Source organism: Asterias amurensis, chromosome 8 (genome assembly GCF_032118995.1).
Source record: "Asterias amurensis chromosome 8, ASM3211899v1".
Taxonomy (NCBI): domain Eukaryota; kingdom Metazoa; phylum Echinodermata; class Asteroidea; order Forcipulatida; family Asteriidae; genus Asterias; species Asterias amurensis.
Window position 1 is genome coordinate 21428673 of NC_092655.1, and position 27416 is coordinate 21456088.

Below are 27416 nucleotides of genomic sequence, written 5' to 3' on the forward strand. Positions count from 1 at the left end.
TTTTAAATGTGGCGTGTTGTGGCCGGCGCCGAGAGGTCCAGCTACGTGTTGTCAGCGACGTGTGGGTTTGAATCCCTGTTATGACACTTGTGGCCTTGTGCAAGGCACTTAACCATAAATAAATAAGGGAAGGTAGTGCATTCTGCTCTACCAGCCAGGCTCCTAGTGGATGATATCCATGCCTTCATCCATATAGACTGTGAAGGAAGTAACCCTCAATAGAGAAAAGACAACACACATGACCTAGGGCTTTACGCCCCATCTGAAGGACGCAGCTTTAATGTCTTCCTTAAGGTCACAAGTGTCAAGACCAGGGCCCAATTTCAAAGAGCTGCTTAGCAGACAAAATTGCTTAGCATGAAATTTCTTCCTTGCTAAAAACATGATTACCAACCGAATTTCCATTCGTTGCATATTGCTTGGTACTGGTATTCAGCTGTTGTTTGCTTGTCCTAAAAAACACGTGGAAATTCGGTCGGTAATCATGCTTTTATCAAGGAAGAAATTCCATGCTAAGCAATTTTGTCTGCTTAGCAGCTCTATGAAGTTGGGCCCAGGACTGGGGGTGGGGGTTCACTTTTGTACAAGAAAATAATGTGTTACCATAATATGGGAACATTTGGGGGGACCCTCTACAGCATGATTTGGTTCAGACCACAACAGCTATTTTCAGAGCACTCCTCTGAAAACAAGGTTGTTCCCACATGTTTTGCTTATTACTGTGAGTCTGTACTTACATTGTGAGGGCCATTGTGGTTGCTGTATGTATCAAAATAAACTCCAAGCCCTGTGTGGAAGTCCTTGCTGCCAAATACTGGACCTGAAGACGGTAAGGATATTAAATACGATGGTGTTAGGGTGCTGGGTGTTTCAAGGATCACAAACAAAATAACACTAAAAAATAATAGTATTGTCTCTTTTACAACAAATCCCAAAGAATTTTTTATAAGCTGTTAAGCAAAAAATACTGCTTAACAAAATGTCTTTGGTATTAAGCAAAAATTGAGTGGGGGCAACAGACGCAACAATGTCAGCTGTTTTTGCCAAGCAAGATTTTCCAGGTTTGTGTGCTTACAGGCTTTATGAAACTGGGCCCAGCCATCTCTATGCAGAACCTGAAGGCGTACTACTCCCTACGAGAAGTTCTACTACTACTATAGACTACTACTAATACTACTACTGTACTACTACTACTACTATCTCGTAAATAAACATACCTGATTGCATTTTATCCTTGGTGTACCAGACAGCAAATCCATCTCCAAAGAGCGACTTTCCTTGGCCATGTACATGGAAGTGAATGTGGAGCTCCCAGTTGGGACTTCTATTTGGCTACAATAAAAGCAATACAACATATTGAAGGGGAGGTGAAAAATAAAAAGCCTAACTAGCTTTTCATCAATAAACCTCTTGGCCTTAAAGCACACTTGTTGTTACCCTTTAGAACCCATAGCGGCTAGGTCATAGCGACCACAAGCGGCTTGAACCAAAATGCCTGTAGCGGCTTCTTCCATTCACATAAAGAGGTCAAAGGAAAGGTCCTATCCAGATACAAAATTTTCCAATTTAGTATGTTAACATAAAATCACGATTTGTAAAACAAAATTTTCTGCCTCATGTTATTTCTATTGACAATTTTACTGAAACAACTTGGTAATAGGCAAATGTCATATTTTTAAAACTATTTATTGTTTGACTATTTTCATCCTATATAAAAGTACAATAAAACTGATCTGTGTGAAAATTTCAAAAGGTGGTAGTGTTTCTGAACTACTGTAGTTTTTTTTATAATAATATCTACACAAGAAACAACTAGTGGGTTCCAATTAACAAACGTATAGGCCTACAATCCCTTTAAACTAAAACAAAATCAAGTTATTTCAAAGATTATCTGAATGTTTTTAAAAACTGGACCAGATAAGGATCCTTTTACCAACCACTTTATTCCAGATAGCACCTTGACGGCTTTGTTTGTCCGGAGTTAGGCGAATGTAATTATTAGTTATCATAGAGTGTCCTTGCATGTCCCACATTGGAAGACTTGCCCCGGAACCTGTTTAGAAAGATGAACAGTATTACATTAGAAATTTAAAGTAAAGGCACTGGACACTATTGGTAATTACTCCAAATAATTGTTAGCATAAAAACTTATTTGGTAACGGGTAAATGGAGAGCTGTTGATAAGGCCAAGTAAAAAAAGAAACATGTTTAGCGTCCCCGCTTTTTTAAATTAATAGGGTTATTTTAAATGATCTCAGCAAAAACAATCTGAATGTCTTGTCTGAATGCCTCGACTAAATTGTTTCATTTATGTTTTGTGTATTTCAGCAGTAGAAAAAAAAATGGATATTTGACATTTTAAAAAAGAATGGCGGCCATCTTGAAATAAAAAAAAAAAAAAAAAACCTCTTCCTCCTTTTTTTGAAAAACCTGGACGTGAATCATGTGGTTTTTTTTACTCGGCCTAATATAAAACAGTGTGAGAAACGGCTCTCTAAAGTAACATAGTTTTTTAGAAACTGATAATTTCTCACTCAACTAAAACTTAAAGACTTCAGGCCTGAAGCCTTTATTACTATAGAGGCATCTGAAAGCACAAAAATTTGTGCAACAATGGTGTTTTGTATTGATTTGAAGCATGAACAAATTAATGACATATTTCTTATTTAATATATAAAGTTATGAAGGATCTCAATATTTATAAATAAAATATCGTAGGAGGTCCTATTTTCGAGGTGTCCCTAAAATCATGGCAAATCTTTTACCTCTCTGTGAGCGATGTAAACAGTCCCTAGATAAAAATTGTGTGGTTTTATTTGCCAAGCAAAGAGTCTCCTCTTCTTTGACCAAAACTTAGAAACACGTAGGGCTCCACTGGTCATTTGCACTTGTAAATGCAAAAAGTTTGGTATTTTAGGCATTTCTACAAGGTACAAAAATATGTCATAATGTAGAGGCCATATAAAAATATTTGCCCACCAAAAAAGTTTCATCAAACGCTATTTCAATTCACAATTCATGATGATCAAAATCATGTGACTGAATGTTTTGCTGAGCATTCTTGAAAAAAAATACCGAGGCTTAAAGAAGCCATGTGCCTTATATCATTTTCTAATTTTTGTGGAGATTTTTATTTTGTAACCCTCGTATCAATACTACTATTTATATTAAAATTTAAACATCAGCTTGTTGATTCAATTATCACTGTTTATTTATACACTTTATTATAAATATTACGAAAAAAAATAGAAAAAAAAAATAATATAAATCAGATTTTGAAGCCAGTAATTATTCACACTTTTTATATTTTTTTATTTTTTTTAAATTTTTTGCAAGTTACCATGGTAATTTTAAAAATTTAATAAAAAATATTTTGAATAAAATGAAGGCAACTGCTGGCTATACAGTCATACACAGAGTCTCAAAGAACACTAACACTTGTAGTCGATGCAGATGTTTCTTCCATGTATGGCTTCACCGGGAAACCATACTTTCTCGTTTGCGTGAAAACAGAAAAAACTCAAAACAAATGGGGCCAGTTGAAGTCATCCAAGATCGGTGTATGGTGTGAACATTACAATGTCCATCAAGTTTTAATACATGCTTGCATACTTCGTATTAGCAAACGAAGATAATTAGGGCATCGGTTGATAATGGCATCATTATTTTTTTTCCAATTCAAAGAAAAAGGCATAATACTAATAGCGTGAAAACTGGTAAGCAGAGGTTACTAATTTATTTAATATCGAGTGAAGTGTTCGCAGGATATGAATATGGACATTTACTTATTTGATTTTTTTAACCACAAACAAAACATAAACAAAACATACAAACAAAGTCTGAACACTTTATTATTTAATTTTATAATTACCCCGTCAGCAATTTTTTTTCTGCACTACAATTCCGAAGTTTTCAAGTTTGTTTTCTAATTATAAATCGATTTAAAAAAAGGGAAGGAATGGAATCCTTAAACGGATAACTTTCCGTATGGCGCCACCACTTTTTCACTCATTTTTACAAAAAGGGATATCTCAATAATCAATTTCTCATTGAGGTAAATTTAAAATTAGATACTATATTATATCATATCGAATGAAAAAGTGGTGGCGCCATACGGAAACTTTTCCCCTTAAACAAAACAAGAACATTTTTGAGGATGGCAATTCTTAACACTATTTCATAACAGTAGCGGAAAAAATCGCACCCCGTCATCGTCACAATATACACCGGCACCACGCATGCCAACGCGACGGCACCGCCCGCCAACCCGTCGGCACGGCGGGACAGGCCCGGCCAATAAGCCGGCAACAAGAAGTGTTATGACGTAGCACATAAACCAACGAATTGCACAGATTTATTTACATGTCTTACCTGTATAGGGCCGCATCAACGAATGTTCACGTTTGAAGAAATCTTCTGCCGTCTTTTCACTTCTAACAGGTGTGTTTAAACAAAAGAAAACGACATTAAAAGTCGCAAAAAGAAGAACGTGGCTGGGCGCCGCCATCTTGGATGTGGGGGACGTGACGACAAAACAACGCCAGAAACTCTGATCACGCAAAATCACGTTTTTAGTAACGAGACTTAATAATATGTCAGCAAAAAAAAACAAGCGTGCAAAATTATTGCCCGCCCGCGCCCCTGGATGGGGGATACGTGCAAAAGATAAACAACGGATTATTATGATTAGCATGCAGCGAGCATTGTCAAAATTAGCATCAGCCCGTCATTGGTATTTATATCTAAAGTTTGAATATTGATTACACATGATAACATAGTCTTATGGTGGCGGTAGGTCGACGACGAAACAGACGTACGCGTTTTTTGCACATAATTATTCAGCAGCCGTCATTTCGTCGTCAAGGAGTGAAGTAGATCGTCTGGGGATCTGGACTCTGTCTGGGAAATTGATTGTTGTGGTCTGAATCTTTTATGCGTTTTCTCATCGCCAAAAACACCATTCATGTGTTTTTAAAACAATCAACCAGGACTCAATGAGGTAAGGTGTGTGAAAATTGCTTAAATGGATGGTAAAACAGAAGGATGTTTGGTGTTTATAAATGAAACTCAAGACACCGACCAGCTGACTGACACTGGCACTGCACTGCGCTGTCGTGACACAGTGACACACAGTTAAACTGACATGACAGTTTGCATTGCTGTGCAGTGCAAGATAGATAGGGAACTTTTTGTGAAAAAGCTTCCGTATGGCGCCTCCACATTTTCATTCGATATGAAACAAGGGAGCACGTATTAATTTAACCGCCCGAGAGCTAGACCTAAAGTGGCCGAAAGCTCTGAAAGCTTTTATTTACAAAAGAAATGACTGGTGTCATGAATAATCCGCATATCAGGGGTTAAAGTTGCTCACCTTCCCCTTTGCTTATTAAATCTTCACAACCTCAACACAATGGCTTTTGGGTCTGGATGGGTTTAGGCGGCAACAAAAGGCATGACAAGTCCTTTGTCAAGTGGTTGGCAATTAAGGGATTATAGGATTACTGGGGGGGGGGGGGGGTGGAGGAGGGGTTGGCTGGTTGGGGTGTTCTTGGAGTAAGATAAGAGGGGGTTGAATGGAGCTAATTGAGGGCAGATAAATTGGTGGCAAGGTGTGGAAAATTAGCGTGTGCCTATTCTGCGTGGAGCAATTCAACCAATAGAATACGTTCTATAGCCTTTAGACTGAAACTATTACATTTCTGACTTCTAAAGACTTAAAGTTGTATTAATTAAATTGTTGATTTTTTCTCTTTTATTTTCAGCAAACCAAATCAAACAATGCAACGAAAATCAGCATCAAGTGGAGAGCAGCAGTCGTCGTCGTCTCATCATGAGACAGCTGTGGAAACAAAAGCTAGCCTGAGTGAGCTGACTGCTGCTGTCCAGAAGGTTCAAGAAGCATCATCCTGGTGGGATCTCTATGGTGTAGACTGGTGCTACATCGCATCAGGTTTTGCCATGATCCCTCCTGGTCTATTGCTTCTTAGGCACCAGACCTGGCCTCCGTTCATCGCAGGTCTGATCTTACTGGGATTCTACTATGGAATGCTCAAAACCAAGATGTCTCATCTCGCAACCCACTCTGCCCTGTGCCGTTCAAAGCTCGCCAATCGCTTCTGGCAGTTGTTCTTCATTGAGTTTTGCGGATCCTTTTCAGCTGAGTACGCAATTGGTGCCCATGTTAAAGTCCACCATCCCTACACCAACGTCATCGGGCTGGGTGATTCTAGCACATGGCGGGTGCCAAGTTTGCCGAGATACATCTATTTGTTTGTAGCTCCGCTTTTCCTACCAGTCATGACTCCGATCGGAGCAGTCGTTTTTCTTCTGCAAGATAAGAAAGTGCTGAAAGCTTTTCAGTGTTTTATTGTTGTATCCCTTGGCCTAGTAGCCAACATCTCACTACTGATGTTCGTCTCCGGTCTCACTGCAAAGGTAGCTGTGCTGAGTACACTCGTCTACCGCGCTCTCATGGACATCCCTTACATCCATGTCAACATCTTTCAACATATCGGATTACCGATGTACGCACGTGATAGTCGCCCGCCACGTCTCCACCTGATGTCCAGCGGAGTCCTCAATCTATCCCATAATCTGTTACTGGACTGGAATTTCGGACATTCACTGATTGCCTGCCATATCGAGCACCATCTCTTTCCCAAGCTGTCTGACAACATGTGTTTGAAGATCCAACCCATTGTACAGAAGTATTTGCAGGAGCATGGATTGCCGTACCAGAAACGCGGATACCTCGACCGCCTCAAGTTCTTCACCAAGGAGTATAAGATGCTGATGGTGGATGCCCCACCCATTACACAATTTATTGGAGTGCAGTAAAAAGAACAAAATAAAGCCCTGTTCATACTCCCTGCGAATGCAAATGGGGAGCCTATGTTGACATCAAAACATTTTCCCTACCAATTTTTCTTAAGAGTTGAACACATTTCAACAAGCAAGACAGTTCCCTAAGAACAACTCTATCTGGCAAGTAGATACACACATGGTGTTACCGCAAACCAAATATATATTGATACCCCACCAATCCTGCTCATTTTTGCTAACAGGAAATCATTAAGCAAAATTGAGCCCAGGTCAGTCTGTGGCTGTACATGGAATTATGAACTCCAACCCAGTTCAGGGCTGGAAATCAACACTGGACCTGATGACTCGATGAGGCCAGTGATTTTAGTAACGGGCAGAGTCCGGCAGTCTACTTGTGTTTTTCATTGAGTAATATACCTCACTATGTCATAAAAGTTATGCGAAAAGTTTTACATTTTATGTAACAAACAATCTTTAATTCTGCTGAGTATCAAAGTGTACTTGCCCATATGAAAAAGGAGATCAATCTTCTCTAATCTTAGAAAAATATTTGTGGAAAGGTTTTTAACCGTTTTGATTCTGGTCTTGCGAGAAGAAAAAACGTTTGTTCCAGTTAAAATTCTGAACTACAAGTCCTATGTTTATATACATTCCCCCCCCCCCCCCCAAGCTCGAGCCCGGGAAGTTACTGCATGTGCACTCCCTCCCTCTGTATCTTCTCTATGGTGAGCTACTAGTACGAGGAGAGGCGTGTGCTTTATAACTGGGTGAAAGTTCATAACTTCATGTACAGTCACTGGAACCATCTGGGACTGGTCTGTTTTAATTAAAATGTATTAAATAATATACTAAAATATTAAATAAAATATTAAAATATTAAATAATATCAACCTTTCTCTGTACGAGGGCCCAATATGATACTAACACAGCTTGCTGGATGGGCTACCGTCAGTAAAGATGGCTGATTGTTTGTTTAATAAATAGTTATTTATTAATAGTAATTTGACCAAAATGTTTATAGTGTTAAAATACAATCATTTCCAGCTGGAAATGGACTGACTATACTGAGTGTATACATTGCTTTGTCATGTAACCCCAAAACAATGATTTTAGCCTTTAAAAGGGTCTATGTACTTTTGTCTAACACAAAACATGATTTCCACAGTTTGAAGATAATGATAGTAGAAAGCTTCCCTTAAAATAGTACTTTGAGAAATGAGTAAAGCAATGTCACGAAAATAATTTTTGTCTCGGTTTTAGCATGTAAAAAAGTATTAACCACATCATACCTGATATTTGTTTTCCACTTTTCATTTGATAGAGGGAAATTTGAGAACAATTTAAAAACAATACCATAAGCAGCCAGACCCTTGGTCCTTTTTTGTTTCTTTCATATTCTGTTTAAGTTTATACGAAAGAATTACTTCAGAGGGTAAACATATTTCCAGAGCAGCTTTACACAATTTAATATATTTCACTATGTATAATAGACACAGTTTTTCATTTAATGTTTTACTTGATTATTATCTAAAATGTATCCAGATGTTTTGTATAGTTATTATGGAAATGACTGTTCATAATCATAAAGCCAGTAGGTTTAGACAGGTTAGTCTTACCGCCAAATGCACCAAAAATGTATAAAAAAATCACAGTTAATTGTAAGAATTTTATAGTGCTTTCTTGTGTATCACATATGAATATTTGAATGTAAATACTTTATTTTGATAGGGGCCTACTCTTTGTCAAAATTGTAACTTTTATTAAAATGAAAGTAGTTAAAGGCAGTGGACACTATTGGTTAATACTCAAAATAATTATCAGCATAAAACCTTGCTTGGTAACGAGTAATGGGGAGAGGTTGATAGTATGAAACATTGTGAGAAACGGCTCCCTCTGAAGTGACGCAGTTAAGTAATTTTCCACGAATTTGATTTCGAGACCTCAAGTTTAGAATTTGAGGTCTCGAAATCAAGCATCTGGAAGCACACAACTTCGTGGGACAAGGGTATTTTTTTCTTTCATAGTTATCTCGCAACTTCGATGACCCATTGAGCCCAAATCTTCACAGGCTTGTTATTTTATACTTATGTTGAGATACACCAACTGTGAATGTGAAGGCTAGTCTTTGACAATTACCAATAGTGTCCACTGTCTTTAAAAACAAAGAAGGGTTTTCATTAAATGCAAGGTAATTGGTACATTTTATGTTTTTTTCTTTAACAAGGTAATTTAGAGCAATCTACAAAAACGTATTTGACATAAAGACTGTGTGGTAAAATTTAAAGATATTAGGTCTTATTTTAACCTGCATGTTTAAATATAAATGGTATTTTTATTGTTTCAAGAAAGTTATTACCTTTCTTTCAATGTAATGCACAAACAAATCTGCCAGCGATAACTGGTAGTTAATTTAAAACAACTAAACATTTATTATTTTCTGATGATTCGCCCACGAGTTCAAAACTATTTTGATCAGTACTTGATTTTTTGTGTGTGCAATAATGACAGTGGCACCTACACAAACAATTGTATGGTTTTTATTTGAAACAGAAATATCTGTCAAAATCTTTTAAAATAATTTCTTTTTTCAAAAATTGGGCTCCGCAACTTTTAAAATTATTGTCTTTTTTTATTTGCTATTGATTGTTTTTATACAGTACAGCCAAAAAGAGACAACACAAAAATCTTTTCTTAAAATTTTAAATCAAAATTTTACCAAAATCTTATTTACTTCAACAGGAATTTGCAATCTTCAATGTAGACCAATGTATAGTAATGAATTATTAGATATTTAACTAATTGATTAAAGCAGTTTTTAACATGGCTTATTGTTGAAATCTTTATATAACAAAACCTGGTTTATTAGAATCACATTATTTTTGTTAAGATTTTAAAAAGATAATCAATAGCCATGAACTGCTATGGTAAACAGTTCATGCTTGCTCGTGTGGTATTTCTTGTCTAAAGTTGTCATCAAGAATAATCAAAAATATAAAACGAACCTTTACCTTTGAGTAGATTATAGCTAAACTAGTTCGCTTAAAGGAACACATTGCCTTGGATCGGTCAAGTTGGTCTTTGAAAAGCGTTCTGTAACCGTTTGTTATAAAATGCATATGGGTAGAAAGATGTTGTAAAAGTAGAATACAACGATCTACACAAATATGCCTCGAAATTGCGTGGTTTCTTTTTACCTCGACGACAAACACGGCCGGCCATGTATGGGAGTCAAATTTTTTACTCCCATAAATGGCTGACCATGTTAGTTCGCGACGTAAAAGGAAAACCATGCAATTTTGAGTGATACTTGTGTGAATCATTATATTCTACTTTAAAAACATCTTTCTAACCATGCATTCCATAACAAACGGTTTCAAACGCTTTTTATAGACCAACTCGTCCGATAAACGTGTTCCTTTAAAGCTGGCTTAGGCAGGCCTTGTTTGTATAAGAACTTTGCAGATGGCTCCACAGCAAAAGCTTTTGGCACCAAGGCAATTGTTGCTTAAATGCAAGGCCTGCTTGGTCATAGTGCACATCTGATAAGGTTGTGATAATCGTAACACTCACTCCCCAATGGTCTTAGAGTAAGAAATGTTATTATGATTATCACAACTTGTACAATTTGTCATCCATGCACCCACTAGTCAAATGTTGTCATCGCATAAATTATTTTAAGGTTTATTAGTGCAGGAAGTTCTGCATCTGGTCTATGTCTAAGATTTGATGAGTTGAATTGTTTTGGAAATGTTGAAGCCTTGAACCATAAAATTGTACATTAGGGCTTAATCAATTGAAGGCATGAACTTGAAGTACTACCGGTACAAAACCACTTAAGATGCCATCAAGCTAAATCAGTCATTTGTTGGACATATCAGTATGGATAAACAAGCCAACAAAATTGGCCAAAGATATTTTATTTTATATTGACAACTTCCTTCCAGATAAAGAACATCAAAAAGGGGTAAAATTAGCATTGAAGTAAAATACCAATGTTTTTTCCAATAAGCAACACCTTTCTACAGTTTCATTCTCTCGCATTTCTAATTTGACACATATTAAACCAACAAAATGGGAGTAAACTATAAATAAATAAATAAATAAACAGCATGGGGTTCATAGGTTATGCTCTTTATAAATAAACAAACAAAAAAAGTAAAAAATCAATTTGGTCGTAAACCTTACTTGGTGACGAGTAATGGGGAGAGGTTGATGATATAAAACATTGTGAGAAACAGCTCCCTCTGAAGTGACGTAGTTTTCAAGAACGAGTAGTTTCCCACGAATTTGATTTCGAGACCTCAGATTTAGAATTTGAGATCTCGAAATCAAGCATCAGAAAGCACACAACTTCGTGTGAAAATGGTGTTTTCTTCGTTCATTTAATATTATCTCGCAACTTCGATGACCGATTGAGCTCAAATTTTCACAGGTTAATTGTTATTTCATGCGTATGTTGAGATACAGCAAGTGTTGACAATTGCCAATAGTGTCCACTGTCTTTAAATATTAAAAGCTAGATACAGTTAGCTATGAGAAAGGTTTCTGATGTTTCTTTTGAAGTCAAAACAATTAGTAATTTTTTAACCTTAGTTATTGCATGGAGGTAGAAGGTTATTGTGCTTCCCTAATAATGTGTAGCCCCACCCCTTTTACTTTGTGAAAAAAAAATACTGGACCCCAAGACAGGATTTTGGGTATAGCGCCCTCATTTGACAATCAAGGCCAATGCACTAACCCAAACCTTAACCCTCTTTGCCTCGATTTCGATTTGACATCTGACCCGACATCAAACATGAATTATGCATCCATGTTTTAATCACACAACCAAAGTCCATGACGTACGTCCTCTACTGGGTCTCCTTTTCCGTCTACCTTTTGGAAAAACCAGGATAGCACATCAACAACAACATAGGAAACTTCACACGCACGCAGTCTGCACGCACGGTAGTTTCTTGCTTCTACTAGAAGTTCTAGTTTTTTGTGGTAAATAAAAAATACGGAAATTGTTTTATGTCAAAAGTAGCAAGAGTGATCAGACTCAGAGTGTGGTTCTGCATGGAACAATAAGTACTGGTAAGTATACACACGAGTATGAATAATTATGAATTGGAACCGATCATCTGATCATCATTCACAAAACAAAAGTAGAATTGTTCCGTCCGAACTTGATAATCGTCAGATTTGCCCAGTTCCGTCTTGCTTGGTTTGGTAAAAGGTGAGTTCCTTTTTAAATGCACTTTAACAAAACATTTGAACATAAGTCAACCGTTAAATATATGCACAAGAGTCATATGCATCTAAATCACTTTTAAACTGTTGACAATTTTGTTCTTTTACTTTTAGTTTTAACTGTAAAAAAGGTGTTTTTTTACCCCGAATTTAGTAGCAAACGGAAATATTCGCCATGTTGTCTTTCGACGTACTTGGACGATTCTATTACACCGCAGGGGGCATGGGTAATTTCTGAGGGCTGAGTTTTATTTTTTATTTTTGGTTTTAGCTGCTGTTTTTTTCTTCTTTCTTGTTAGTAACTAAGGATAACTTTCCGTATGGCGCCACCACATTTTCACTCGTTTTTACAAAAAGGGATATATCAATCAGGTAAATTAGATACTATATTATTTTATTTCGAATGAAAAAGTGGTGGCGCCATACGGAAACTTTTCCGTAACTAAGCCGACACTCTGGAATTCAATAAAAGGGAAGATTTAAATATTATGTTTTTTAAAACTCTATGGGGACTCACTATGAGAGGCACATAAAATGGTAATAAATCATCTTGCATATTGTACCACCCCTGCGGTGTAATGGAATTGTCCAAGTACGTCGAAAGACAACACGGTGGATATTTCTGTTCGTTACTAAATTCGGGTTAAAAAACACTTTTTGTACACTTAAAAATACAATTTAAAAATACAGTTTGAAAGAGATTTGGTGCATATGACTCGTGTGCATATATTTACCAGTTGAGTTATGTTCAAATGTTCTGTTAAAGTGCATTTAAAAGTTGTTGTCGTGAGGGGTCGTGAGTTGTCGTATTTAGTGCGACCCCCACCCAGTCACAGTACTGTCCCCTCTAATACTTGCGATAACGTAACCCTCCTCCCGCAGGTCGCAACTACTCTATTAGTATTAGGACTATACATTTAAAGTCTACAAAAGAGGGATATGTTTGGGGTACATTTAACTTTTTCACTTCTAAAAATAGCGTTTTTTTTCTTGTGAAAAAATGTAGGGCCTATCTGTAATGTAATATAAATATAAGCAGCATAGCCATTGGCAGCCATCTTGCACAGACTCCAGAGTTTGTACAGCATCCATGGACAAAAGAGGGCGATAGATGGACGATTGCAACCGGTACCCTCCATCTTCCCGACAATCGCAGGCAGACCAGAGGGTTACGGAATGCGAGATGTTTGCGAGACCTCGCCAGTAATAAATCACCATTAAGTTCAAATGGAACCATTTTTGTCACTGTCGCGTCAAAGATGTACTAGCTTGCTGTTTATCGTCAAACTATTCTAAGTATCAGATATGACATCACTTAACTTGACGTTGGACTTGGAGCCCCTATCTAAAACTGTCATCAGCTACATATACATCGTTATAATTTCTACCTCCATGATTGCTACAAGAGGAAAAACATGCTAAAGTACTTTCCTATGTTAGGCCATGTCCAAAACGGTGACTTCGGCTACAGCTACGGCTAGATTGCACGCGTCCGCCTATTCTTCAATACAGGCAGACACGCTGATCTAGCCGTAGCTGTAGCCGAAATCGCTGTTTGGGACATGGCCTTATCTTACTAAGTAGCCATTAGCCTAACCCTTTAGACATTGCAGACGCTTCTCAATCCTTTTTAAAGACCTGATCAAATATTGACCTATAACTCTGTCCTATTCTAATTCTATCTAGGTAACTCTGCCAAAAGATGGAAAATCAAGATAAGCAACGACTGAGGAAAAATCGCTGTGCTTTGATGGACATCGAACCCAGTAAAGTTTCAGATCATCTAATTCAGGAGGGGATTTTCTCTCCCCAGATGATGGAGGAAATATTTGCGCAATCTACAGCTAAAGTAAGAGAGAGGTCATTAAGGTCAATAATATTTGAGAGTTGGATTTGAATAATAATGTCTGATACAATGACTTGTTTTAGGCATAATGTACCGCTTACATTTGAATTAATCAGACTATGGAGACAGTTGCTATGTCAACCTCCAGGATGAGCAAACCCTGGTACCATTGTGCCATACACATCCATTCAGAATTGTGTACGGGTGTTCACCGTCTCTTACGTTACTATGCAAAAGCTTGCCCCTAATTATGCGACATACTGATAGTCTGAATAATACAAATTTAAATGGTAACTTGTGATCAAGCACGTCATTGTACCAGACATTATTCAAATCTAATATGCAAATGGCTTATTACTCCGACATTATTGACAGTCAGTGATTGAAAGCCAATTGATTGTAAAGCACTGTGATGTCTTTTAAAACTGTCTTGAATGAATAATGTGTCACGTTCCTTTCACAGGGCCAGATGAGTAAAATGCTAAATGACCTGGAGAAAAGAGGACCAAATGCATATGGAAAGTTCAGAAGTGCGTTGTGTGAGTTCCCTGTGTATCAACATCTTGTCGAGAAGTTGGACAACACCTGTTTGCCAGGTAGGTTTTATCCCTTAAAAAAGTTCATTCAGGAACACTTTATGTAAGCACTTTATGTGATCCACCATAAACATAAACTGACAAACCTGTAGAAGTTTGAGATCGATCGACCATCTGGGTCACGAGAAAATAGTGAAAAACCGTTCACATGTTTTGCATGACATTGATTCAAAAATAAAATGAATAAAACGCTCACTGAGCTATAAACTCCACACAGGAAATTAGTTTTATTTATTTTTCATCAAATATGACATTTCAGACAGAAATATTTCAAGTGATGTTTTGTTTCTACACAACTAGACCGTGTAAGTTTTATGTAAAACTGTGATCTTATACAATTTTGTTTCTTATACCAGTTCTGTAATGTTCTCTTAAAGGGTTTTGATACCTTTTGTAGATCAAGTTTTTGGCCATGACAGGAATCCCTAACTCACTGTGAATGAAGATGTATGTAATATAATTTACCTGAAGTAGTTTCATCTTCATTAGTCATCAAGAAAAAAAGTGAAAATCACAGAACAATGTTTTCAGGAGAGTCGCGTAAATACATTGTACATTTTAAAAGAATTTTCCTCTCAAAGATGCAAAAATTATTTTCAGAAAAATAGTTAATGGCCTTAGTCCAGCATTCCCCTGAAGACGATCAGAGCATACTGATCGAAATGTTGAGTCATCAACCACCAGTTCTTTTCAGAACCAACACTACTATGAAGAGATATTCACGTGGTGTTACCACAATCCTCTTTTAGTTATACTTCCACCATGCACAGTTTCAAATCCTACTTATACCATCAAAGAAGTTCATCAGGCTATTAAAATATCAACTTATTAAATGAATTTTCAACAAAACACAGCTAATACGTAGTTTTTGTTTATGTTTCAACTAGTATCACTAGTCATCCTCAGAATGAGGCACCACCAGTCGGTTGGTGGCGCTGTTTCCTGCTACAGCCACTGGACGGTGGTTTGGCCGAATGTGTCCTCACCTGGGTGAAACTTGGGGTATATGGGACCCCCTCATACCCCAAGTTTCACCCCGGGGAGGACACAATCGGTCAAACCACCATCCAGTGGCCGTAGCAGGAAACAGCGCCAACAACCGATATTAGTTGAAACATAAACAATAATTACGAGAGTATTGGCTGTGTTTTGTGGAAAATTCATTTAATAAGTCTTACTTAGACCATATTTCCAATGATTTAATTATGGTTTTCTGTTTCCTTTTTTGATGCAGTCGACTTGGATGAAGTTGATGGACAGCCTGTGAGACAGGAAAGTTCAAGAACTGCTGGGGTCGTAACTGGAAGGGGTCAGGGTAGAAATGTTACCATAACAGGTAACAACAACTTTGCCATAATAGGAGGTATGAATTCTAACATATTTATGCATTAATGGAGTTTCTGGTTGGAAATCGGTTGCAGATGTTGAAGCCTTATCTTTGGGGGAATTATATCCCAACACTTCTTTTGATTTTGATGTTTATGTCAGAGGTGCATTGGGACATGATATTACTCACTCAAAGTTGAGTTTTTATTCTCCTTAAGAAGATACTCAACCCAGCTGGCTTTATACAGTTGTCCTTTTAAAGGCAGGGTGTACTTTTTGTAATTACTCCACTATTTTTAAGGGCACCTCTATAATGGCGCAGTGTAAATTTTTCTGTTGAACCTTTTATAGGGTCACATTCAGAATGACGAGAGACATGAAGGGGAAGGTTTTCAGACTCTTCATCGTCTCTAAAATGCAGAAAAATTATAATGGTTTTCAACTTACTCTACGTTTCAATTGCAAACTAAGGTATGATTTTTATGGATAAGAATTGGAGAGTTTAAAGGCATGGACACTATTGGTAACTACTCAAAATAATTGTTAGCGTAAAAACTTACTTGGTAACAAGCATTGGAGAATAACACTATGTGAGAAACGGCTCTCTCTGAAGTAGCGTAGTTTTCGAGAAAGAAGTAACTTTCCACTAAAATATTTAAACTTGATTTTTAGTGAGAAGACTGGTCTTTGACAATTACCAATAGTGTCCAGTAAGTGTCCAGTGTCTTTTAAAAGCATTTTTTAAAGGTACTTTTGGAAGATCAACCTTTTTTAAATACTGAAATTGGTCTCAGATGAACTGATGCTTTGATTTGCCAAAACAATTACCTTTTTAGATGATAACCTCTTTTTAAAAATCTATAGCAAATTTTTATAACCCAAATAAATGACAGTGTGATTACATACAAGCTAAAAATTGTGCATGTTTTTTTCATATACATTTTGCGACACGAGTTTGCAAAGGTATTTTAATTTCATGTATAAGTTTGGTCACGATATGGAAAGGTTTGCGGTAACAAAATACAGATTACACAAAACATGAATGGTGTCTTGCTTTACAGGCATGATATCCATCCTACTTTTAGTTTATTTTTTTCGATTTTTGTTTTCCTTGCAAAAATCAGACTTATATTGTGATATATAAAATAATCTGAAATGTATATTAATGCCTAGACAATGTGTACATATAGGTCAGCCGTGGTTCTCGATAAAATATTACTAGTACTATTTTCCCAAGGATGTCATCATGCCTAGCCTGTATAATCTCAAATAAGTTTCTTTTGTTTCTTAAAATTTAGTAGAGGGCGCTGTTTAAATTTCTTCGCCTGTGATAAAGAATTTAGGTTCTACTCCTGCAAGGTTGGAAAGTTTTGCTACAATGTGTACATATAGGTCAGCTGTGTTTCTCGATAAAATATTACTAGTACTATTTTCCAAGGATGTCATCATGCCTTGTCTGTATAATCTCGAATAAGTTTCTTTTGTTCCTCTAATTTAGTAGAGGGCGCTGTTTAAATTTCTTCGCCTGTGATAGAGAATTTAGGTTCTACTCCTGCAAGATTAGAAAGTTTTGCTTCAAATATGTTAAGTACTTTATATCATTTAATCATGTAACAGTACTAAGAATTCATGTGACTCTTGTGTACTATTTGTAATGTTATTAAACACTTTTGTATATTATGCAAAACTTGTTCTGATTGCCAGTTTCTTTATTCTCGAAGACTATTCATTTGTGCACTTGTGTCCTTTACTTATAAGGGGTTTGGGTACTTCTTATATGACACGAGACACAATCGTCCATTGATTTTTACACAAAACTTTCTAGGTGTATTATGATTATTGAAAGCTTCCCTGGAAATATTACTTGCTCCGGTGCAGCAGTTTTCAAGAAGTGAGTAAAACAATTTCACAAAAAAAAAAATCGTCTCGGTGAGGCGATCATTATTTTAGCATGTGAAATTAAATGTGAATGTGAATTATATAATCAGCACTCGGCAATGCGTCCTAATGGACACATCAACCAACTTTTTGTCAGGAAGTCAATGAAGAAATTTCAGTTTTATATGTGGTAGGGGAAACCATGCTGTCATGCAAACTTACGCAAATTAAAGGCCTACTTGGCATGGGCGTCAATCTGTCTTGAAAGATTGGGGGGGGGGGGGGGGTATCGTTAGTCATTAACATTTACGGCGGGGCCCCGGGAAAAAAATTAGGCCATAGATGCTCTCTGGTGCAACCTAGGGAGTCTCTGTCGGGTGATGTGCCCCCCTCTCAGACGTTGGAATGTAATGCCTATTTAAAGCTAGGATGCACTATTTTTTGCTATCATGGTTATAAAAACAACTCAATTGTAGTTTCGTATCCGTATTATTTCTGCATATAATGCTGAGACGGCGTTTCATGCCTATCATCACCAGAAATTTTTGCATTCTAGATGCTCTGATGTGAAATCTTTGGCCAAATTGAGGCAGAAAAGAATGGAACAGAAACTAAGCCTTTAAAATGTGAGCAGCAGTAGAACCTTTGGGGTTAACAGTATCTTCAGGTGCAGATCTATTACACAAGTTTTAAGGGGCAAATCTGTCAAAGAGTGTGAGCATGAAGTGTGAAGCCTTTATTACGGCATGGGTCCGGGCCCGCTGAAGGGCCCGGGAAAATTTTGCATTTTAGATGCTCCGTGGTGCGATCTTTGGCCAAGTTTGAGGGGGGACATTTTGATATAGTGTCCCTCACCCTTCAAAAGCTGTGTCATGCTTTGCCTCCAGGATTAATGCCCACGGCGGGACACAGGGTTTGGTATTGCACAGTGCAATACTTGGGCTTAATGATAAAGGTTGTCAACAAGATTGGGGCGACACTTGATATTATGTCCCAACCCTCCAAAAGATAGGGGTACATGTCAGAACCAGTATTTCATGGGACTACAATGATGTCGTTGGATAAACGTGCAGTGACGTCGTAAACTTTAGGGATCTGTGTTTTGATTGGGCCGAGGCGATGTGACGTGTGCAGTGACAATCTTCACTTCGGACCAATCAAAAAATGGCGGGAAAGCGTAACCGCTTTCGGTCGTCTGCATGCAGCGTCTACAATGTAAAGTTGGTATGCGTGTGAGATGAATGTAGGTGAAAGGTGATAGCTGGTGTTATTACGTCGAAGTATGACGTCAGATATTGTCGAATACTGCTAATATATTCACTCGTCCCCAGCGCCTTGCTTTAACCAAAGGCGCTGGGATGGGCAAACGTATCATGCACTGTCATTGAATTAATAATGCGCAGTCCCATCATGCATCACACTCACACTGCACCATATTTCTATGCACTGTACTGTACTTCCTGAACAAGAATCTGTTCAAGCGATTAGCCCATCCCAGTAGACCATGGAGGAAGAAAATAAAGATAGACTGGCCGCTGGGGCCGAGCGAAACGGTTTTAATAATTGTGTGCTAATACAATGGTTTTAATATCAGTCGCCCGCAGAGGGCGCAAAATCATCTGACTGGCACAGGATACATTATCCATTCGAAGGGACTTTCCCACCTGGAGCATGACCTCCAGATTCCAAACCAAAGCCTGCCGTGTTTAAAGATTTACTTCCGGTGTTTACTTTAATTACTTAGCTGATATACAGGTATATTAGACAAGGGTTTCCTGGATACGTCGTCAATGTTTGACCGTCAAATCTGTTGTTTTACCAGTCAAAAACTATTTAGCAACAAGTTTACTCTCTGACGTGGTAGGCTACTGGTATTAGTGGTAGGTGTACATGAAAACCCTTTTAATCTGGGGTTTTTTCTAAAGTGTTTTTTCTGTTCAGTTTCCTTTGGGGACAGTGCAATAGGCCTACGTTTTGGAATTGTTTGCCAACTTCTGCGTTCTCTAGTGGTGTCTTTGCTGTTGGCTATTGTTATTAGCGACCAATCAATATGTTTTGATGTGAAATATAAATCTTTTCGATTTGAATTTTAATTTGCTTAGGATTAAATGTTTGTGTGTTAAATCTTAAATTGGATTGGTCCCTATAATTACAAATACTTTTACATTAATCCCCAACACCCCCGCCCGTGTATTGATCAGGGACTACTTTCATGGGACTGTACTGAGGTCATGTGACCGTGCACCATTCATGAGTGATTTTTATATATATATTTTTTATTTTTTATTATTATTATTGACATCCAACAGCGGATAGCCGCCACTTACAGGTACCATTAAAAACCATGTATACATATAAATATAAATAAAATTGAAAATTACAGTTACATGAAGAATGCAGTCTTTGACATCGAAGTAAATATCAAAATAAAACACCGTTTTGGGGAGTTCTGCCAGCCGAGTGTAATATCACTGTTTTGTTGTGGGTGCAGTTTTTTTTAAGGCTGGTTTTGCTTGTGTTTTAATGTTTTCTTTTGTGTGATTTTTAAATGTTTCAGTGCAATTATCTTTTTATACTGTTGTATCGTTGGCAGGGGTCTGGTTTTACACATCTTTTGATGACAGTTTTTATACTTTTATTTTTACCTTGACAACTTGTTACTATTGTGTATGTCTAAAGATTTAAAATAAATAAATAATATACTGAGCTCATATTTTTGTTTGATCTTTTCTTCTATACCTAGGTATTTTGCGAAATATTGAAGGATGAATATTCAAGACAAAAGCCGACTGCGAAAAAATCGGTGCAATTTGATGGCCATTGATCCCGATCAAATTAAGCATCATCTTATTCAGGAGGAGCTTTTCACACCCCAGCAGATGGACGACCTATTACTGTCACAGCCTACGCCTAAAGTAAGGGAGAGGTCATGGGTTAAATTGGAAGGGAAAATATTGATTATATACCCAAGAATCATCTCCGTGCAGATTTAGAAGAAGAAAATCATGTTGGGTCACACCCTCCTCCATGGTCACACAAACTGCAAAAGTTAGAGTAACAACTTACTTGGTAATAGCGAGCAATGGAGGGCTGATGATAGTATAAACCATTGTGAGAAACGGCTTCCTCTGAAATAACGTTGAGGAAGAGGTAATTTCTCTAAGAATTAGATGTCCGGTCTGAAGAAAGAAGAAATTTCTCACTTAAATATTTGAATGCAATTCGAGCGCTCAGCTGAGGTCTCGAATTCAAGCATCTGAAATCACACAAGCTATAAGTGCCACAAGGGTATTTTTTTGTCCGGCCTGAAGAAAGAAGTAATTTCTCACTAAAATATTTGAATGCAATTCGAGCGCTCAGCTGAGGTCTCGAATTCAAGCATCTGAAATCACAAAAGCTATAAGTGCCACAAGAGTATTTTTCTTCCATTATTCTCTCGCAACTTCGACGACCAATTGAGTTCAAATTTTCACAGGTTTGTTATTTTTTTGCATATGTTGAGATACACCAAGTGAAAAGACTGGTCTTTGACAATTACCGAAGGTATTCAGTGTCTTTAAATATCGCAATGCACGGAGCCCCTAAATGGACAGGTGGGAGGGAAAAAACACGAAGAGGTACAAAATAACTTTTAAAACTGTTTTGTGGAAGAAATTATTTCAAGGGTATGGAATAATATAACAATACAAGGGATATAAATTATTTCGAGGAAACGAACCAGTATTTCGGGGGGGGGGGGACATTTTTTTTGAGGGAACGAACTATTACTTTGAGGGAACGAAATCATGTTTCGAGTGACCTTACCAAAACACAAATTTACTGCTTTGTTTAACTGAACAGTTTCGTTTGTGCAGGTCCCATGCTAGGTCCCATTTATCGTTATCCTGACATTACAATCAACAGTTGATATTTAGTGGATGCCTAATAAAAGCTCTTTAGTGTGATAATCGCGAACAAACGTATTTGTTTGTGTTTTCACAGGATCGGATGGGTTCGTTGCTCACTGAAATGGAGGAGAAAGGACCAAATGCGTATAGCGCATTTCGAAAAGTGTTGCTTCAATTCCCGCCTTATAAACATCTCTTGGATGAGCTGGACCGCACCCTTGTGACAGGTTAACTTTCTATCATAAACAATCTTATATCAACTTAAAGGGTCTATGTAACTTTTGTAGGACAAAAAAACACAATGTCCACAGATTTACATTTACCTTACACAGTTTGAAGATAATGATAGTAGAAAGCTTCCCTGAAAATGTTACGTGCTGAGGTGCTGTAGTTTTTGGGAAATTAGTAAAACAATGTCATGAAAACAATTTTCATCTCATGAGACGAAAATTATTTTAATCATTTACAAACGTATTTTCATGACATTTTTTTACTCATTTCTCGTAAACTACAGCACCTCAGTATAAGTAATATTTAAAGGGAAGCTTTCCACCATCATTATCTTCAAACCCTGTAAGTTAAATGTAAATCTATAAAAACATTTTGAAAAAGTACCTAAATCCTTTAAGGATAGAGTACAAGGATCGGAAAACAAAGTTAATAACTTTTTGTTTTAAAATGCACGTCAGTGTTTTCCTTCGATATATATTTATGTCTGAAAACAGTCTAATTTAAGAAAAGCGCATTTATCAAAGCTATAAATGCTTATTCTGTTTATCAAAATAAGCTTGATTTGGGCATCACAGAATTAAAATACACCGACCAATACTAACGTAACTGAACTTTGCACATAGCGGTCGTACATCGTGTTTGGTCGAAAATGGGTTGTGGGGATAAAGATCGGAGTCCCTAAAGGGACAGGTGAAGAAATGTATATTTATCTAGGGAACGAAGAATATTTTGAGGGAACAAAATCAGTTTTTGTCTCCTATAGGCCGGCTATTTTTTTTCTCGAACTATCCCGTTTAATGGCCCCGAAGTATTTGAGATCAATATTATAGGTGGGGCTTGTTGATTTTTAAAATAAATTTTTAATGAAATATAATTAGTTCTCCCCCCACTTTTTAAATTAAATACTCCTGTTTTATATTATTTTTGTGTGCGGCAGCCACGGATGAAATGGACGGGGCGCCTTTGAACCAGACAGATGAACCACCAGCGAAGAATGTGAGTATTTTGATACGTGGAAACGACAGCAGCGCAGTTGTCTCCGGGTCTCACTCTACTATAACAATAGTTAAACGTTAGTAGTATAATAAGGGAGGGTTTGTACTCTAGGTGCAAGCATAGAGCAAGGAACAGAGGAGAGTATTTTATGCTTGGTTAGAGTTGCTTTTGGAAGATCAACCTTTTATAAATAAAGAAATTGCTACCACTGCTTTGATGACGCTTTTTAAATGATGCCCTATCTTTTTAAAAGTCTAGAAAAATTTGTTACAACCAAAATTAATTGACAATGTGTTTTTACAAGCTGTTAAGCATGCATGGTTTTCTCACTGTTCCCTGCAGCGGACCAGTTTATGTTGTAAAAAAAAACAGCGAGTAAATGGCCTTGCCCTGGCTACTCAAACAAGTTCATCGTGTTATTCAAGCGTTTTCTCTTAAAGGCAGTGGACACTATTGGTAATTACTCAAAACAATTATTAGCATAAAACCTCACTTGGCAACGAGTAATGGGGAGAGGTTGATAGTATAAAACATTGTGAGAAACGGCTCCCTCTGAAATGACGTAGTTTTCAAGAAAGAAGTAATTTTCCTCAAATTTGATTTCGAGACCTCAAGTTTAGAATTTGAGGTCTCAAAATCATACATCTCAAAGCACACAACTTCGTGTGACAAGTGTTTTTTTTCTTTCATTGTTATCTCGCAACTCCGATGAATCGAGCTCAAATTTTCACAGGTTTGTTATTTAATGCATATGTTAAGATACACCATGTGAGAAGACTGGATTTTGACAATTACCAATAGTGTCCATTGTCTTTAATAGTCAGAGAATATGGGATTTTAGGGTAAAGGTTGAGGAAAGAGAATCTTTCAGGATGCTATAGGGACAGTTGATGCAAACAAATTGGACCAATATTTATTAAGTTGTCTCTGCAGACTTAGTCGTAATTTTAAAATGAACACTTGGAAATTTGATTTAACTAGCTTTTGTACAACTGTTGAATTTGAATCTCTTAACTTTGCCTAAGAATAATGTCGAGATAAAACATTTGACAGTTCTTTATACTCAGAATGGTTTGACCACTTCATGACAGCTATATGTGCTTGTAATTTTACCAAAGTAAGTAAAACACAAATCAATTTAAAGGCAGTAGACACTATTGGTAATTACTCAAAATAATTATTAGTATAAAACCTTTCTTGGTGACGAGTAATGGGGAGAGGTTGATGGTATAAAACATTTGACAGTTCTTCATACTCAGAATGGTTTGACTACTTCATGACAGCTATATGTGCTGGTAATTTTACCAAAGTAAGTAAAACACAAATCAATTTAAAGGCAGTAGACACTATTGGTAATTACTCAAAATAATTATTAGTATAAAACCTTTCTTGGTGACGAGTAATGGGGAGAGGTTGATGGTATAAAACATTTGACAGTTCTTTATACTCAGAATGGTTTGACTACTTCATGACAGCTATATGTGCTGGTAATTTTACCAAAGTAAGTAAAACACAAATCAATTTAATGTATTTGCATAATATTTTTGTAATCCAAGTTAATGTATAAATAATTAAAAAGAATTATCTATGAAAAGAAAAAACATTTATCTATAGGTGGGGGTCGGGGTGGGGTGGAGGGGGGGGGGGGCGACTTTATTGTTCCGAAGACTAACTCAATTCAATTCAGTTCAATTTGTATTGGTCCCCCCATGGAGGAAATTCATTTTGAATACATGCAATAAAGACCAAATTAATAAAGCACAACCATAAATAAACTACTGGAAATACATAATAATACTTCATTAGAAAACTACAAGGTCTATAAAACTACACGGTCTACTTGATCTGAGTTTAGGTTGACGACCTATGTAGTCTCACTGTCGATTTATCATGAACATCTAATACCAAGAGGAACCAAGTTCGTTTTCTCAAGTAGTATTTCTCCTTCACGATCTTTTTCAAACCCAAGTGGGCAATTTGACAGTACTTCGCAAGTACCTGGAACTGACTCAAGTTCAGGGTAAACTACTTCGATTATCACCAGCTGTTTTGCGACCTTGAAATAGGTACCTCGGGACACACACTCCACACGCATCGTAGAATGTTCCAGCAGGCTGGTGACATGCTTTTCTTCATAAACATTACGTTACCATAGCCGCCGTCAACGCAACTTGGACCATTAAGTGGTTTTATATTTCTGTGGACTACCAATACGATGCGGCTAGTGGGAATCCATCTGACGTATTCATGAGTATGCTGCGGGCGGTTCCACGCAATTAAGGGGTGTTTTCTAGAATGCATGAATCGACTACCTTGACGAAAGAAAAACCCCAAGACGTCATCGCAACCACTTTTTACCCAGGCCATTAGGGAGTACGTATAAGGTGGGGGTATTCCTAACCCCAGAACATCTGTTCAGGGTAGCCTACCTGAGTCATAGGCCCTTTTCGAAACGGCTTCGGCTTTGGATTCGGCTCAGGCTAGCTTGGCCCTGCCGGTTGATTTGACTCAATATTGCGCGTGCTTTGCGTATACGCGCTCAGGGCTTCAGACGAGAGAATGGAACCTCGAGCCGAATCCTAAGGCGCGCGGTCCATTTAGGGCCGGTTCGGCAACCATCACCCGCTTGCTGCAAACGATTATTTTACAGAGGGTCAATCGGTTGAGTTTCGGGACGCAATCGTTTCCAGAGATTATAGAAAGACTTACTGAGGTGAAACACAAAAGAGTTGGCACTTGACTGTGGTTTACAACTAACAAAGAGTTCGCCCACACCAGGCTACCACTGACACTTCCACCGCTAATCCCTCGCTAATCCCTACTAATCCTCCGCGGCCGGGAGTACTGGTAACAATGGTTTGGTTTTGGCTTGGTGTGGTGTGTACGCCCAGGTAGTAGCTTTTTCTTAGCATCATGAATGAACGTATTTTTTGGGGGGCGAAACGCGGCTTTGAACATCGTGTTGTGTAAGTCGAAAAAAATCTGGATTCTTGATTTTGAGAGGTAGACCCGAACGGAAATCATAAAAATATTTTATAAATAAACTAACTGAAGCTGCACGAGATACTTTTATATCATCTTCCAATCTTTTTGCGTTTTTTAAAAAAGTCGTCCAGCTTACCGTACGTTGCGAGGCCATCTTAAAATTTACACAGATCTCATTCAAGTGAAAAACCCAGCGCGCTGTCACACGTGTGGGCGAAGCGAACGTGTTTACATGCCTACATCCGGGACACGCGAACTCGTACACTAGACTTTACACAGCCCTTGTACTGTTGTGTGGCGATACTGTTTGTGTGTATGTATATGGAATGCGTGAAATCCCCGCGAAAACCTCACGACTAGACTTGTAGTGCACTCTAGGGTCTACCACAGCGCGCGCTGGTGTATACCTCATGTACACACATACATCGTGTACATTTGCACGATACCAGCACTGCTGTCAGCCTTGTATAGACGGTACGCCTTCTACACTGTACTATAGTTCGATCAATAAAAACGTCAGGGCACATTTCACGAAGAAAACTTCAGAAGATGGGAAGAGGCAAATTACATGGGAAAACACGTTTGAGGTTTTTATTGCTCGTAATTCTGGCTCAAAAAATTACAAACTGCATTTAAAATGACAAAACATGACATTCTAGTCTTGCAATGTGATCAAAATCAGTAGAACTTTAAATTTTTTATTAATTTTTTGGGAAACTTTGTGGTGGGCGGCAGTCTATTTTTCAGCTGAAGCTGGGCGGAAATTGTCAGTGCTGGGCGGGCCCGCCCACCGCCGCCCACCGTGGCTATACGTTTAGTAAAAACATACACATTAGTTGGGAAACATTTTTAGTTGGTCACAACCAACCAAAAATTGAGTTCGTCTCGAACGCTCAAATCGAGTATACATGTACATGATGTACCCATGTGAGGTACATTGACGTTGCCAGCGCTAGGCGAAGCCAACCAGCAAATACATGACAAAAAGAGGTAAAGTAGAATGTCAGGTTATACTTCATCGTTTTTCACGATTAAAAAAAGGATGTGTGGTATCTTTTGACGAGTATTTTAGAAATGGAAAAAACACAGCCCAAAAATAAAGTGTTAGAACATTTTAGTTTTTAAATTCATATTCATTGTCCACAACCAAACAGTCAAAGCTATAATCCCAACACAATGGACAGTACTCCGATTATAGCCCCTTTGTTCGGACTCCGGACGACCAGACAAGCTCAGCGCACTGAAGCGTTTGAAGAACCTATCCCCCAATCGTCTCACAATCGCTGCTGAATCGTTTGCTACTGTAATCGTTTGACAATCGTGTGATGGTTGCCGAACCGGCCCTAAATGGACCGTGCGCCTAAGCCGACGCCGTGGTTTCGAAAAGGTCCTCCATGGTCATACATGTGTGACTACAGAGGCAGGACAGAGGAGTGTGACTAACCCCTGGACTCAAATCAAGCGATTGGTGATAACTTCTAAATCCTTAAACTATGTTCAGACATCTTAACCATAATTAGAGGAAGTGGCTCTAATGATGGAAACGACCGACTGTTTTTTCCGGAATTCGGAGCAATACCTCCTGAACCTCCTCTTGAGCAATGGGTTCTTGGTAAA

The 27416-nt window shown here is 37.7% G+C and overlaps 4 protein-coding genes across 8 annotated transcripts in view; 3 read left to right on the top strand and 1 right to left on the bottom strand.

The window, feature by feature from the left end:
- LOC139940366 (vesicular integral-membrane protein VIP36-like) overlaps positions 1-12226 on the bottom strand; it is a 17834-nt gene extending 5608 nt beyond the window's left edge. Inside the window, exons 1-5 of one of the 4 annotated variants that reach the window (XM_071936584.1) lie at positions 12198-12226; positions 4372-4433; positions 1938-2053; positions 1218-1332; positions 738-820 (exon numbers count right to left, since the gene is read on the bottom strand). In XM_071936584.1, the coding sequence (XP_071792685.1) occupies positions 738-820; positions 1218-1332; positions 1938-2053; positions 4372-4387 (330 nt within the window). In that variant the 5' untranslated portion in view covers positions 4388-4433; positions 12198-12226. Of the gene's footprint in view, positions 1-737; positions 821-1217; positions 1333-1937; positions 2054-4371; positions 4518-4817; positions 4884-5080; positions 5155-12197 lie in introns of those variants that run through there. The other 3 variants (XM_071936582.1, XM_071936583.1, XM_071936581.1) reach the window with 3 other exon arrangements.
- LOC139940364 (fatty acid desaturase 6-like) lies at positions 4861-10131 on the top strand. 2 transcript variants are annotated; one of them, XM_071936579.1, is made up of 2 exons: positions 4861-4999; positions 5763-10131. In XM_071936579.1, the coding sequence occupies exons 1-2, from the start codon at positions 4995-4997 to the stop codon at positions 6835-6837; spliced, it is 1080 nt and encodes a 359-aa protein (XP_071792680.1). In that variant the 5' UTR covers positions 4861-4994; the 3' UTR covers positions 6838-10131. The 2 variants fall into 2 exon arrangements, with proteins under 2 accessions (XP_071792680.1, XP_071792681.1); XM_071936580.1 differs by having other exon boundaries at positions 4872-5004.
- LOC139940368 (death domain-containing protein CRADD-like) lies at positions 11559-17041 on the top strand. The gene is made up of 4 exons (XM_071936585.1): positions 11559-11898; positions 13741-13903; positions 14364-14496; positions 15731-17041. Exons 2-4 carry the CDS (start codon positions 13757-13759, stop codon positions 15886-15888), a joined length of 438 nt encoding a protein of 145 aa, XP_071792686.1. The 5' UTR covers positions 11559-11898; positions 13741-13756; the 3' UTR covers positions 15889-17041.
- A 2360-nt stretch (positions 17042-19401) lies between these two features.
- Positions 19402-24068, top strand: LOC139940369 (uncharacterized). The gene is made up of 4 exons (XM_071936586.1): positions 19402-19580; positions 20444-20615; positions 21682-21814; positions 22756-24068. Exons 2-4 carry the CDS (start codon positions 20466-20468, stop codon positions 22893-22895), a joined length of 423 nt encoding a protein of 140 aa, XP_071792687.1. The 5' UTR covers positions 19402-19580; positions 20444-20465; the 3' UTR covers positions 22896-24068.
- Positions 24069-27416: the final 3348 nt, after the last annotated feature.